The following is a 15301-nucleotide window of genomic DNA, read 5'->3' on the forward strand; positions in this document are numbered from 1 at the left end:
AGTTATGGAAATGTTTGAAGCCTGATTCCCCATTAGAAGCTCGGATTTCGAAGCAGTGGTGTGAAATTGGTTTCCAAGGTGACGATCCTAAAACAGATTTTAGAGGGATGGGCCTCCTGGGATTATATAACTTGTTGTAAGTAGATACACAGATACTTGAGTTTGAAGGTGAAATACCATTTCCACTAATACAACACAAATGTCAATATCATCTTTAACAGGTCGTTTCAGGAATTATGCTTATAAAGACTCTCATCTCAGAAAATTGCCAAAAACAATGAGGGTTGTTTTTTAGATGGAATTGTTTCTTTAGCAACCCAAAACTTTGTGCTTAATTCATGAATCCTGAAATTTAGATGCTGGTTTACTGTGGTAATTCTGTTTCTTATGTTATATTTGGAGTCATTTGCAAAACATGGATTAAACATGAGAATTGAAACTTTTCCATTGGGCATATAACATTTATTTTGCTTTATCATATTCTTTGTGTCAAGGTGTACTTTGTATAAAATGTTAAACTTGTCTGTCTCCCTATATATGTTTGTTCCTCTGGGAAATTGTGCTCTGAGAGTTATAGGATTTACAGGAACTGATAAAATGCAGTCACTGTTAGTTGTGGGTGGTTAGATCACAATCATTCTTATAATTAGGTACTGAAAAAAATATAGCTGTGATTGTTTTGGTGAACTTTAAATAATTTATTTTTCATTGATTGTTTTTTTTTTTTTACCTCTGTCAATATTAATCAAAAACCCTACGCTTCTACTGTCCTTGGATATAAAGCAGGAACAGGGAATCTTTTTTGGGTGGGAGCCACTATCCCACAGAAGAATCAGTTGGGCAGAGGGGTAGCGGGGGCTGGAGTGCCAGCACAGGCTTCCCAATACTGGGGGGGAGGAGCACTGAGGCCCAGGGACCACATCTACCATTGTACCTATGCAGAACTGCCCGTGGCAATATTTGAAAGGACTGGGACTATTGTATAAGTATAGACTGCTAAGAATTTCCTGACTTTGTTCACAAATTGCTTTAAACATTTAAATGTGTGCACCTACAGATATTTTGCCGAATGGGATTCTGCAGTAGCTCAGCAAGTTCTCTCTGATTCCCTTCAGCCAAAATACAGGTAATGCTTCAGGCTATCAATAAATTGTCTCCAAAAGATTTTTTGTTAAACTTGTGTGCTTGGGTATTGCCACATGTTGTCATGGGGGCTGTCTATGTGAGGAGTTAGTGCATGGCAAACTGGAGTGGAAATCTACAGACCCCTAGCCTGCCACCTACTAATTGAGCATACAGACCCTACTGCCAGTCCCTAGTGCACTTTCACTACTTCTATTTGAAATACTAATTCTCCTTATAGACAAGCCCTATCTCTAAATTAAATTTAAAATAACTATTGATTATAAATTAATCAAATTGAGAGGACAAACTCATGTATTTCATGTACTGAATCAGACACGTTTATTTTATTGCTAAATATTTTCATTTTATTCCATATTTTAATTTTAAACAACTTATATTTTTATGTGCTTTTCTTTAACTCTCTCATCTTTCACAATGAAGGGAAGTCACTAAAGAGGAGCTAAGGTATTTTTTTTTCTTTTCTTTCAGTTTTGTAAAACTTTTACATGTAAATAAATTACAGTAAACACAACATGTATCCAAGCATTCTCCCAGGGTGTACTGGATGTATTCCCTTCTCTAGCTCTGTGCTGCAGTGGACACCAAATCTTGGTGGCTACTCAAGGATATGGTCCAATTAAGCATGCTGATGTCAGCCTTGCTTCTTTATATTTATAGAAGATTGTGTGTATTGTGGCTACAACTGGTCAAGTTGGTTGCAAATAAAAAGTGTCATAAATTTAGTTCTTCGATGAAAATTCTCAGCTCATGCAAACAGATTCTGACTTCTGTGACCCTGACTTACTAGTCATAACTGTTTGCCAAATAATTTGGGCTAGCAGTTTTTGGTTTACGAGTTGTTCATGTCACCTATCTTCTATTCCTGAATTGTGATCACCAGGGTATGTTTGCACTGACATACCAATGGCCAATGTCAGATGTTTTAGAAGAAGATGCAAGAAGTTTGTGTAATGGATAAATCTTTGTCCTGCCATGAGTGGAGGGGAACTGGATTACATGACTTCTTGCAATCCCTTCCAGTTCTACGAGTCTATAATGATAAGCCTGCCTGTATGGAAAGTTTCTTCCTACCGCTTCAAACCCGCAAATAGTTAGTTACCCCAAAAAACAAGAATGTTTATTCTTTGTGTGATCATACAGTGAATCAGTGTTTGAATCCTGCTACTTGCTTGGATTCTGTAATATCTTGTGACTATGAGTTCCACGCACATTGTAAAAGAAAGCACTTGTTTGTGTGATTGGATGTCCCTTTCCTCTTGTAGTAAAAGAATATGAAAATAGGAATGACCAGTTTAACTTCTCTATGCCATGCTTTAATTTATGTACATCTGTTACATGTCCCCTTTAATTCATCTCCTCACTAAATGTTTGTATAGTACAATGCAAGCACAAAATATTATAAAGGCCTGCTAGAACCAGCAGTGGGAATAGGAATAGAATTTGCAACCACCTGGCTCCTAGGTCAATAGATTTTATATCTTATTTATTTTGATTTACACACCAGCTTGCAATACAATGGGAGTATTGGGGTATATATAGAAGTTGCAAGCACCTTGATGATTTATTAACAAAATGACAACCTAATTATAACCACCCTGAAGTGTTAAACAAAATCATAAATAAATGATAAACAAATAATCTCAGCCTGCCGGCAGTATTAAAAAGTCATCATTGGTAATACATTCTCACTTAACCATTAAATCAAACCAATAGGAAAGCTACTTTTGGTAGACTGACTTCTTATGCTTTCTTTTGCTGTTGTTTATGATTATTTCTTAATAATATCTGCAGCAATAGCACCAGAAACATTGCTGTAGTGCAAATCATTTTCAGTTCTCAAAAAAATGATAAGCAACCAAAGATAAAATCTGTTGTGGTGTTAGGCACAGACAAGAATTCACCCACCTATAAATGGAGTGCCATGTCTCTCCCACAGCACAACTGTCTAGGGCAGGAAGTGAAGACATCAGAGAGGTATTGAAGCAGACAAAATGCAATTGCTTAAATAAGAACTGGGTTAGAATAATGATTTTATTTCACCTGCACAGTGAAATATTTCTTCTTTCTCAGCATGTGGATTTGTGTTGCTATTGAATTGCCAAAGCCGCTTCTTCCAGGAGTTTCCTTAGAAGTTTATGGAACGAGTAGGTTCGCCTGACCCATCTTAGTTTGTGAAAGCTTTGTTCTGTTTGTTTTTTCTTTATAGAAATTATTTATAATTAAATACAAATTAGTCCCTGATTTGCAATATCATAAACATAAAACCAGTTTTTGTGTTCAAGACACATACTAGTTTGCATCTAATGTGAGCTTTCTCTTAGAACTATTTCTGTTGCATGGTGGCCAGTAGCAGTATTTAATATTAGATAAAATTGATTCAAAATGAGAACACTATTATTGTCAAAGACATTTTAATCTTAACAGAATCTGAAATGAGCAGTTTCCTACAGAAATTAGCTATGTATATTTGTTATCATTGTGCACAAGTTCTTTTTAATCTTTTTATTAAGTTTAGGTTGTTTTATTTTTAGAAGAATTTGCTTCATTTCTAGTTGCTCTGACCTACTCTTTTTATATTGCTCACCCCTTAGATGGGGGACAGCTTTTGGTTTATTACCATTAACATCTTCATGAAAGGAAATGTGTATCTGCCAATGAAAAAGGATGTGTCATGTTCATTTTTAAATGATTTTGTCCTTCAACTTGGAAAACAAAGATTTTAATTAAAGCATCCATTAGTTTACATGACAAATTGAAATTGGATTGTGAATCTATCCATGTTAGGGAATTTTGCACCAAGGTAGCTATGCAAGCACTCTGTATATTCCCGTGGCATCTTTGTGAGACAGAGAATACTAATGCCATTCGTATTTTTCATTTACTGTTGTTATTTAGAAACCTTTTGGAATGCTGAATATGAGCACGAATGTTCCATCCTTGAAAGAGCATCCACAGGGGGATAAAATGCTTCTAGTGATGCTCTTTATGTTTTTATGATGGGTATGTGGGTTTTTTTAGTGGCTGTGCTGGTGTTCGCATGATAATTATGAACATTGTTTCTGTTTCTACTGAACTGTATCTTCTTATTTAGTAAACTATCTTCATTTGAAGATACCACTGAACCTAGGTCACCTTCACTATGATAATATAGCACTAAATGTGGACACTTTTAAATGTGGTGTCTTGTTCCCTGAGCCATAGAGGTAATAAACCTCTTTCAGCTTTTCACCTAGTTGTATGGCATGAAAACAATGTTAGCTAGGGAAGATCAGTGGATCAGCATTCCTATGGGCACGGTCTGTGTTCTGGTAGTATCTTTGGAAGGGCTGAATTTGGGTATTTCTAATGGTGCAAAATTGTTCTAAATGATGTATGTGTACATGGGAGTATGTATTATATCGTATCGTGTAGTCTGAGTTCTAACAAGTCATCAGTCTGAACATGGCAGTCTAAACATGGAACGTGGCTGTATGGTTTGTATTTAAGAATATTTCCCTGTAGTGGATCCAAAGTCTGAAATTTCTCCTTGGTGCTCATTCAGGCAAAACTCGGATTAATGTCATTGAAGTTTGGCAATATACAGTTCAGGTATGGCCATGTGTAAACTGTATCAAATAGTTTTCTAGAAATCTTTCCATTGTCATGCCCTAGAATGTATTGTATTAATTGCTGGAAGATAGTTTCTTTCTTAATTGTCTGTTTTGAGTGGTACATAAACATCTAAAAACTGGACTTCCTTGTAATTAACAAGTAGCCATATTTAATGCCTAATAATGTTGTTTAAATTGTAGCTTCTAACTTAGATTAATAAAAAGCATATTATCTATTATATCATTTCCCTTAGCCATTCACTATTGGAGAAGTACAAGTTTCCTGTTTGTTTCAAGTGATTAATGTCATGTATATCCTGGAGTACACCAAAGGCTAAAGTCATCCTGGATCAGAGTTAAAAGAAATGTAGGGTTTTCAACACTTGAACAAATTTAACTGTGGTGGACCATCTTTTTGAAGGGGATATAGAATAAACTGATTTTGACTGAGAGACTAGCATAGCCACACCCTCCTTTCAGATTGCACTGATGAGAACAGTACATGCATGATGCTATAAGTCAAGGAGGCTTATCTCGCTTCATACCTTTTATGCCAGTTTGATCAAACTATAGCAAAATCATAGAAGCAAAGTAAAATACTACTAGACAGATCAACTATGCTTAAAATACCCAGCCTGTGCTAGATAACATTTTAGTATAAAAGCGGCGAGGAGTCCTGTGGCACCTTATAGACTAACTGAAGTGTTGGAGCATAAGCTTTTGTGGGCAAAGACCCACTTCGTCAGATGCATGTCTAACACGGCTACCCCTCTGATACGTTACAGTATAAAACAAATTGAAAAATTGTGTGTGGCAACATCTGAATCCATTTTTTTCAGTAAGATCAGCAAAGCTGAATGGGAGAAGAAAAAATTTGATAAAGCAATTGGGTAAGTACAAGATCTTATTTTTAAAGATGATAAAAGCACAATTATGCTGATAGATTTTATGCATATAACATCTGTTCACTTTATATAAAATATTTTCTCTTTCTGGTGTCTTGAGCCTGGAGCTGAATGGGGATAGCTTTTGAATTCAATTTTTAATGAAATCTCAGTATTAGCATAAAACAGTAAATGGTGTTATCTTAGCCATACACTGATTATAGCTAGTGTACTGCTTTTTTAATTGCTTCTTAGTAAGTGAAAACTTCTTAAAATGATAACAAGCATTTACTTGAGACAGTGTGTAACTGCACATATCTTATCAAGGGTTGAATACACCTCATGTGGTGGGGTCACATTTTTGACTCGGCATAGACAGGTTGTGATTAATGAACGGGACACTTGCCAGCAACTATAACAACACGTGGGGGACCTGGGATTAGTGATGTGAGACAACTTAGCCATGATTTTGGGATGACTGTATCACTTCCTTTGTTTGAGGGTCACAAATCAAGAGATAATGTCCTTTTTCTTAACATGAAGACCATATTGACTACTTATTAAAATGCAGTTTCCTTGATTATTCACTTTCTTGACTGTATAGAATGTTGCCCCTTTATACAGATAATTCATTTCCATTTCAAACAGGTCTTTGATCTACAGTGAAGTAACTGAATCATTTATACTAAGAGATCTATTTACATGTTGTCTGAGATTTTTCCCAACAGCAAAGTAAACCTATGGGTGTTAAAAGAATATTTTATCAATTTTTATCATTTCCAGTGTCTGCTGAGACAGAGAACCTATGCATATTTTCCAACTGGTTCTTTTTATGTTTAAAGAGACTGTTTAATATCCTTATGGGTAGAAGCTTTTTTCTTCTCATGCTGGTCCCAGTCTGATGTTCTTCAATAGGGGTAAACATATACTACAATACAGGTTGTAGTCTAAAGTGTAACAGGACATTAATAATAACTAATTACTTACCATACTGAAAAATGTGTAGCACTCCCTTTCTACAATGAATTCAAGAACACTGAGGCTTTAATAAGCAGGTCTTGCTCTTCCTCCATAGAAGTAGTTCCATGTGCTTCTGTGAAAATGACTAACAAGATGACAAAACGGTTATTGTGGTACAGGCAGATATCAAAGGGTAACAATGATGTTAAACTGTACAATCTATACTATTTTGTTCTCATTGTACTAAGAACCTTGTCAGATAAGAGAAAAATAACCTACCGTCAGGTAGTATTCTTAAAATCAAAACATTTACTTCCCTCGGGCCTATTAGCTTTAGTTGGGAAGGCATCAGCATTTCCTATAAATCCTACTCTTTGCTTTTCTTCCAGTTACTCTTTTGCTATTGTTGGCATTAACATAACTGACCTTGCATACAACCTACTTGTGAGTGGTGCGCTGAAGACCCATTTCTACAATGTTGCTCCAGAGGCTCCAACGTTATCCCATTTCCAGCAGACATTCTGTAAGTTTGTATTTGCATTACTAGTAACACTTCCTTAAAATCACTCAGGGCGGGTAAATTGCATAGAACAATGTTGGTGCAGCACCAGTGATGGCATCTTCATCTCATTATTGGATCTTTCTGATGTCTGGAGCCAGGAACATACTGCATCTCTCCATAACTGTGCATGTCATTATGCAAAACAGACATGTGTACTAGTTCAGTAAAAAGGAAGAAAAAAAATGACAGCCATACAAAGGGACCTTCCTATCTATCCAAGCCATTCCTCGTGCTCTCAATATAATCTCTTATCTGCTCTGTAGTACTTACCTGAAAAACTTCTATGATAGTGATATGCTAAAGCACTGTAAATAATATTAGTGAACTGATGCATTGGCACCTGGACTTTTTCAGAAATAGGATTCAGAGGTGAATGTTTCCAGCTCTTTTGTCAGCCACATGGTATAGGTGATCCTGTTCTCTTTTGACAGCCTTCTTCTATCCCCACACAGCTGGTGAATGAGGATCTGAATTTTAGCTTTCAAGAAAAAAATCAAAATTGGACTTACAAAAATGGGCTTTTCAGGATGAGAAATCCTGTAAGTGGTTTGGATGTTCTGGTGACAGGGCACAGGGAAAAGCGGTCTGGAAGTAATCAGAAAAGCATCTGACTGAATTATGAAAGGTAAAATCTCGAATTAACTACTAGTCAGGAGTTGGTAACAGCTGATGGATGAGGATAGGAAAGGGTAATGAATTAATGCATGAAGACTAGGATGGGGAACGTGGATTAGAATGAGAGAAAGCTGAAAATAAAATGGAAAATATATAAGCTAGCATATGGTTGCAAGAGGAATTTGGGATGTTAGAGTATTAGAGACGAGGAATGGAAACAGTGTCAATGACTGTTGCTTGTTCACCCTTTCTGATGATGTTTTGTTAGGTTACAGTAAGATCTTTGAGGCTGAGACTTGTCTCGTTTTATGTCTGTAAAGTGCATGTCATGCTTCTGGCTGATCTGTTAAACACTTTTTTACTGTATCTATTTGCTAATGCTTTTTAAAACTGTGGTGCTAGATAAGATGACTCATTACCCAGGTCCCTGTGGACAAACTCCATATACAAGCAGGAATCAGTTCATGTGCTTTTGTGATGGATTCAGTGCTATTACAGCTGATTAGAACTGGCTGCCACAAGTTCAGGGGAGCAGCTTACTGTGTGGTATGTGCCAGTCAGACACAAACATTCCAGTATAATCTCTATAGACTACATCTGAACGTGTGTGTGTAAGGTAAGTTTACAATGAACAGTTTGTGAAGCAAATAGGAACAGATATTTCAGTATTTCAAAGGCCTTTTCTCAATTGATACTGTCCAGTCATTGGTTTCTGCAAATCCATTCTTGGCCAGTGTGTTAGGTTTATGAGTGAGTGGCTCTTATGGATAGTCTCATTTTGTTTTCATGTTGTCAGTGGCTGGATCCTCAAAGTCTTGGGAAATTTACAAAGCTTTAAGTAATTTTTACACTGTAAAAAAGCCTTTCCAAAGGTGACTGCTTGTCTTCTGTGCTCTGTTGCTCAGCTCCAGCCACTAGGTGTCACTGTTCTGCTTGAGATGATTGCAGATGCTTCTTTCTGCTCCCATCTTTACTGCTACCCACAATTCCATTTTATTTCACTGCCAACAAAGTGTGCTACAAAACCAGGGGAGCTCCCTGATCAGGCCTGGGAATGGCTTGGGAGCAACCCAACAGTGCCAAGTAATGGTATTCACCCCTCCCTCTCCTAGCTTTATGCTGCAGTGAGATAAAAACCACAGAGCTAAGAATTCCAGAATGGAGCAGACTTCCTCTGCTGATTGGAGAGGTAGTAGGAAATGGGGTTGAGGCTGGCATAATCCCAAGGTGATAGGATTGTGTGTGGGAAGAAAGTCAGGACATATGTGGAGGAGGAGTGCAGTTTTCTTTCAAATATCTGACAGATTGACCATGCCAAATTATAAATTATTGTTAAGCAAGTATCATTGTTAGGGATGTGGGAGGGAGAAACAACCTTATGAAATGAGGTTTTTTCACTCTTGAGTTTGACAGTTCTGTATTCTTCCCTAGTACTCTCTGAAACAGTTTTCCCTCAGGACCTTTAGTTATCCTGGGTTTCAATTAATTGAATGCAGCTGAGAAAAATTGAAACACAATTAGGCTTCAGTAAATGCCTGCAGGCTGCATGTCTGAATCTGAAAGTCAAAATTACAGTGCACAGCAAGCACTCTTTCTAGGTGAAAGAATACAATAGCTGTACTGATTTGCCCTCACAAACACTGGGCCAAATTCTATTCTCATCTGCACCCATTCAATTCTCCTTTACTTTGGTGGGTTTGCCTGAGTATTGCAGGGTGCAGAATTTGATTCTTTAGTTCCAGCAGCACTGTCATCTCTTGATGCTATAGGCAATGCACTCAGTTCAATCACATTAATTAATATGAAGCGCCTTTTGACATAATAAAAATGACCCTACACACTGAACACACAGCCGCTTCTCATGTTGAATAAATAATACTTTTGAAATTTTTGGATCTGAGTGTGAAAATACCATCCCTAATTAATCTAACAATGATAATTTTTAAAGTTATCTTTCTGAACTAGGATTTTCCTTCAAGGGAAAAATCTTGCAGCTTCATTGCCCAAATACATGAAAGTGATTTAGTTTATAATCTGACCGTGGAGCCCACTGTGTAGCTTGTAAAGTCTAGCAATAAGATACCTTTTGGAACTGAAGAAACTGAGATATTTCTCAAATCAAAGAGAAAGTAAAGTGTCCTGTAATAAGTCCTTATTGAGCAAAGCCCCTGCCATGTACTTAAGTCCAGCCCTTTTCCAGAAAGCATGTAATGATGTGCCTAAGATACATTGGCTTCAAGCACATGCTTAAGTGCTTTGCTGAACTGGACCACACAACCCATAGTATTTCTTGACACACAGCTGTTTTTTGATAGTGGTCTCTCTCCAGACCACTACTGGGAAAGTGATGCACAAATCACAGATGGTCACGGAGGGAGAAAAGAACAAAAATGACTTGAACAAGGACAGGTGTCATAGGATATATGTTTATCGCTAGCCTTTTCCTTACACAAGGAGGGTTTGCCAGAGCCAGTTGTTTCTCGCCCCTAGTATTTGTCTAACCAGGGCTATCTGTAAAACCAATATGGTGTGTGACAGGGTGTGGTCACAGAAGACCCCTTGGAGTACTTCCCTGGAATACCGGCAAAGCCACTAACACTCGCCTTGTTGCTCTCTGGGGCTTATTACCACCCTGCCTGGCCTCCCCCAGCCAAAGCACAGAACTAAGATCACCACTCTTCCACCCCCAAAGAGCAATACAGACACTGCATTTTCCTCTAACCTGAAGCGTTTCAGTTTTGGGCCCAGCTTACAGGGAAACTAGTCCTAAATGGGATTAGAACCCTAAATGAATTATTTAGGTAAACCCCCTTTAACAATGAAAGGAGGATGTACATGCCGATTGCTCCCCCAGGTGACAATTATATACACTGGGCTTGATAGTAAATAAAAATGGTTTTATTAAGTACAAGTAGTGGGATTTAAGTGGTTGCAAGTGAAAACAGGCAGAGCAAAGTGAGTTACAAATTTAAAATAACAAAAAATGCATAGCTAATTCTAAAACTAAAACCTCAGTACAAACTTTACCCTAAAACTGTTATTCTTCCAGCTAAGCCTCCTAACCAGGGAAGCCCCCTTTTCCCTGGGATCTTCAGTTATCCTTTTGGGTGTGCCATGCCAGCCAGAGACAAAGAACTAAAAACTTTGCATCTTAAATAGCCTTATCTTTAAGTGGGAATTCTTTGTTTCACATGGAAAATTACTTGGTCAGACCCTACCAGTTAGGGAGGTCACATGCTTCCCTAAGCTCAATCACTACTAAGACTTAAAGGACAAAAGGGGCTGTTTACAGGTGATCACCCAAACATTGAGGGAAACACCCTTGATGGCTTTCATTTGCACATGGAAAACCATTCCATACTCCATATATCTAACTTTATACACAAGAATGATACATGCACCTAAATACGATATACAGATCCAGCAGATTGTGACATTAAAACTGATAGGTTACATGAGATATTCTGTCCAAAGAATCTTTTGAGTTATGCATATTGTGTCCATAAGTCCATTTTATAAAGCTTGTGTGGTGAGGGGGTCCATCACATGGTGGAAACCATTATTCATGTAAGACAAGTATAAAACCAAATTTTCCTGGAAAATATCTAATGATTAGGTGTTTGCCGATTGTATGTTATGTTAATTCACAATTCATATATTAAATGTCTTTAAGAAGGGCCTATTCAATAAATATTTTATAACAGACATTTCCCTAATGTCAATTTATAATGTACAGTAAGTGTTGTTTCATAGATATTTGAATATGAGAATAACTGAATATAAATAAGATACTTGGTAAATACTTATACTTATTTAAATGTCATCTCTTTTACTACTTGTAACCTGTATGGTATTTTAATATATTTTGTATTTAACTTAGATTATCTAGGCTCACGTTAACAGTTCTCTAACTGCATGTCAGAAGAGGAGAGATCTAGTAATTTAACAGATTGATTTTAATTATTGGGAAGAATTAGCCATGATCTTGATGTGAATAGCAATAACCGTTTTGTGTAATGTTTGCATTAGCAACTGAGTAATCTTTTGGAAATGTTTGTCTTAATTCAAGCCATCCTGATTTGGGAAAGCTTTAAAATACATGAGTAAGTGCTATCCTGAGTGCAGGCTCTTGGTGTTGTAACTCCCCTTTACCCCCCGGGTTACTGGGGAGCAGGGTCACACTCACAGGTGTGCCTGGGAGCCTGATGTTTTAACCCAAAAGAGATCCTGAGCACCCCAGTGGTGATGGTGTTTAGTTGGGGAAAGCCCTATCCACCCCCTTGCTGCAGTCCCTTGCTTGTAATGAATGTAAAATGGCGGTGCCTCCACCTGGCTGACCTTGTACACACTCACTGGTGTGCCTTGAGAGCCTCCAGGAACATACTCATTCCAACATAAATCTGGATCTAATTCCGGAACAACTACAAATCATATACATCTAATAGAATACTTTAAAATAAACAATCTTTACTTAAATAAACAGGGATTAACAGATTTAGCAATGAACAGCATTAACAAACCACGTAACAATAATTGAAGCTTATATAGCTAACATTTGTACTAACAGTGATACCACCCACAGTCCCAGACACTTGCTTGCGTTGGCGCGCGGATGTTGCAGCTGTAGTGGGGATTCGGTCCAGGCTAGACAGCAGCTCTGTCCCAGGCAGCACTTTTTCAACAAGGAAACCTACTGCCTCATGCTGTGCCTATCGGAAGCAGCCTGCTAACTTCCAGTTTCAACAGGCATCTAGTCCCCATCTGTAGCTGCATCCCCTGGACTGGATCAATGTCCTTGGCAGCAGCCTGGCTCCCCCTTCAGTTCCAAACTCCAAGGCAGAGTCCCAGACTACTAGGCCTCTTTTCTCCATGCACATGGAGAGAGCAGTCCTCTCCCACACAAGAGTCCTTTCCTGTTTTTCCCAAGGGCTCATGGGAATTGTAGTCTGGATTGTAGCACACAGGGTCTTTTCAGAATAAAACAGAGGCCCCTTTAGTAAGGGGACTACAGTGTCATAAAATTAGGACATTTTCTTCTGTTAAGAACTAATTTAGGCTATATCTAGACTGCAAGCTTTTTGGAAGAAGCTTTTCTGGAAGAGATCTTCCAGAAAAACGTATTTCTAAAGAGAGCATCCACACAGCAAAAGCTCATTGAAAAAGTGATCTGCTTTTTCAAAATAGTGTCCGCATTGATTGGACACTATCTCACATTTAAGTTGTGATTACTATGGAGAGAGTAGACACCAGGGCACCTGTGCTTTTTCCTAGAGGCCTCTTCTTTAAAACAAAACAAAAAAACCCTCTTTTCCCCCTCCACACATGCCTTTTTCCAAAAGAGCTCTTTTGGAAAAAGGCTTCTTCCTCATAGAAAGTGGTTTACTGCTGTCAGGAAAACCCCTGTGTTCTTTCAACTTTCTGTCGAAAACGCAATTGCAGCATGGACGTAAGTGTAGTTTTTTTCCCAGAAAAAATGCCATTTTTCCGGAAACTCTGCAATGTAGACATACCCTTAGAGTGATTCTGTTACTATTGCTAGCAGATTTTTATGAGGTTTGTTTTAATTATTTGAAGGTACCCCTTAGAGAGGCTTCTTTTAATACTGTATACTGTAGTGCTTCATTTCTTAGTATGTCTCTCACAGCTTCATTTAATAATACATCAGACTTCAATAGTACTAGTTTCAGCTACCCCACAATATGCATTGTGACTTATAATGGCAGTGCTTGCTATTCTATAGACAAGAGGGGCCAGCTTTACCTGTGTTCTAATTCTTTAAATATTGAATTATTTTTATTAGGCTATTTGATGCATGAATTCCACAAATTCTGGATTGAAGAGGATCCACTGGACATAATGGAATTCAACCGTGTGCGAGAGAAATTTCACAAGCGAATTTTAAAACAACTCCAGAATCCAGACATGGCTCTGTGCCCTCACTTTGCTGCCTCAGAAAGCTTAGTCAACATATAGTCATTCACTTGGTTTTGATTTGAAAACACTGCCTCACTCTTCTCTTAGGTCACTCTTAAATCATCACTAACATATTGAATGACCATGGCGATTGTATGCATGCCTTTGGGTGCAGTATTCATCTATTTTTGTCATAAATATTAGATCCCCTTACACTTCTCTTTCCAGGGGATTTCTCATTAAATGGGTGCTCATATTGCGGCATTATGCAGTGTTACATTCTAAATTGATGTCCAGCTATCAAGAGTTTTCTATTTTTTTAGAACTTTTTTCCCATAATTCAGCATTGAAGAATTGTATTTCCCTAGCTGTGTTTTGTATATGTGGAATAATTATCTGAATCTTGTATTGTGAATGCCTTTTAACTTATTGATATGTTTTGTGATAACGACTGACATTTCAAGCAAAATACATGTTTGGATTTCATCTACAAGATAATGTATGTAACTTTAATGCAGACAAACACATTAAAGGCCAATTTTTTCCATGCAATCATACATGCTTCATGAAAAATTAATGAGATTTGACACAAACTTCAGTGGAACAATTTATTTAAAATATGCAGAATTGCAATGGGACTGCACAGCTTCATGAATATGAAATGAGCTGAAGACTTTTCTGCATTCATAGTGGAGAGTAAATGCATTCATAATGACTGAACACCTCAAAGTGGCATCTGTTAAAAAAAAAAATATGCATAGGCTTTTAGTCCCCTTGCACCCACCCACTAGTACATCTGATTTCCTGTGCATTGCTTTGAAAACAAAGAGTTAATATTTCAATGTCTGAATGCAGCATGATTTGATTATGTTTTGCTTTGTGACTTCAGGGGAGCAAAAACAGTCTTTGAAGTACTGGAAAATTTTGCTTTGTGTTGTCAACACCATTCTGAAGAACTGAGAAATAATTGATTAGAAGGTTTAAAGAAAAACCACACGAGTTTCCTTAGATCACTGTTTTAAAAAAAAAAAAAAAGGTGTCTGTCACTGATTGACCAGCATTTACCATGGCGTTTCATACTTAAAGTGTTTTTTTACCTTGTGAACAATATATTTTAGTGTTAGTCAAACTTTATGTAATCACTTGTATATTGAGATCAAATTTTGAGTATTGCCCAACTGTGTGTATTTAAATGAATAAATTATCTGTCATTCTCAACAGGGAAATGTTGTGGATTTTATTTCTAATATACACACATGTACATTTGAAATGAATGTTTCTGTGCTTTCAAGGATGTGATTGGGTGAAAGTAAATGTAACCAGCAGTCAGCAGTGTGTGTCTCTGGTCAATGTGAAAAGCATCCTTGGCTTAATCTAAACCACGTTGGTCTGTGTTGTAGAAGTAGCTACTTCTCTTGATAGTTTGCGCTAGACTCTTAGAAAACGAGGAAATTAGCTTTTTTTAGGAAATTCTTATCTAGGTTTTGGTGCTGTCACTTCTGTCCTTCACAAAAATGATACAAATGTGAATCACGTCTCCCACAAAGAGCTAAATACCTAGATCTTGCTCTGTTTTCATAGGCAAACCTCCCTTTGACTTTGAGGACCACAGTTTTACCCCAATGACTTCA

General features: G+C 37.5%; 1 protein-coding gene across 7 annotated transcripts in view; it reads left to right on the top strand.

The window, feature by feature from the left end:
• The window catches only part of ELMOD1 (ELMO domain containing 1), a 64398-nt gene extending 49510 nt beyond the window's left edge, over positions 1-14888 (top strand). For 6 of the 7 annotated variants that reach the window (XM_089775695.1, XM_089775693.1, XM_089775696.1 and 3 more), the window contains 6 exons: positions 3-136; positions 1058-1126; positions 1567-1590; positions 5576-5626; positions 6970-7103; positions 13558-14888. In XM_089775695.1, coding sequence (XP_089631821.1) covers positions 3-136; positions 1058-1126; positions 1567-1590; positions 5576-5626; positions 6970-7103; positions 13558-13730 — 585 coding nt within the window. In that variant the 3' untranslated portion in view covers positions 13731-14888. The remainder of the gene's footprint in view (positions 1-2; positions 137-1057; positions 1127-1566; positions 1591-5575; positions 5627-6969; positions 7104-13557) is intronic. The other variant, XM_089775698.1, reaches the window with a different exon arrangement.
• The last annotated feature ends 413 nt before the right edge of the window (positions 14889-15301 follow it).

Source organism: Pelodiscus sinensis, chromosome 1, assembly GCF_052426305.1.
Source record: "Pelodiscus sinensis isolate ZL-2025 chromosome 1, ASM5242630v1, whole genome shotgun sequence".
Classification (NCBI taxonomy): Eukaryota; Metazoa; Chordata; order Testudines; family Trionychidae; genus Pelodiscus; species Pelodiscus sinensis.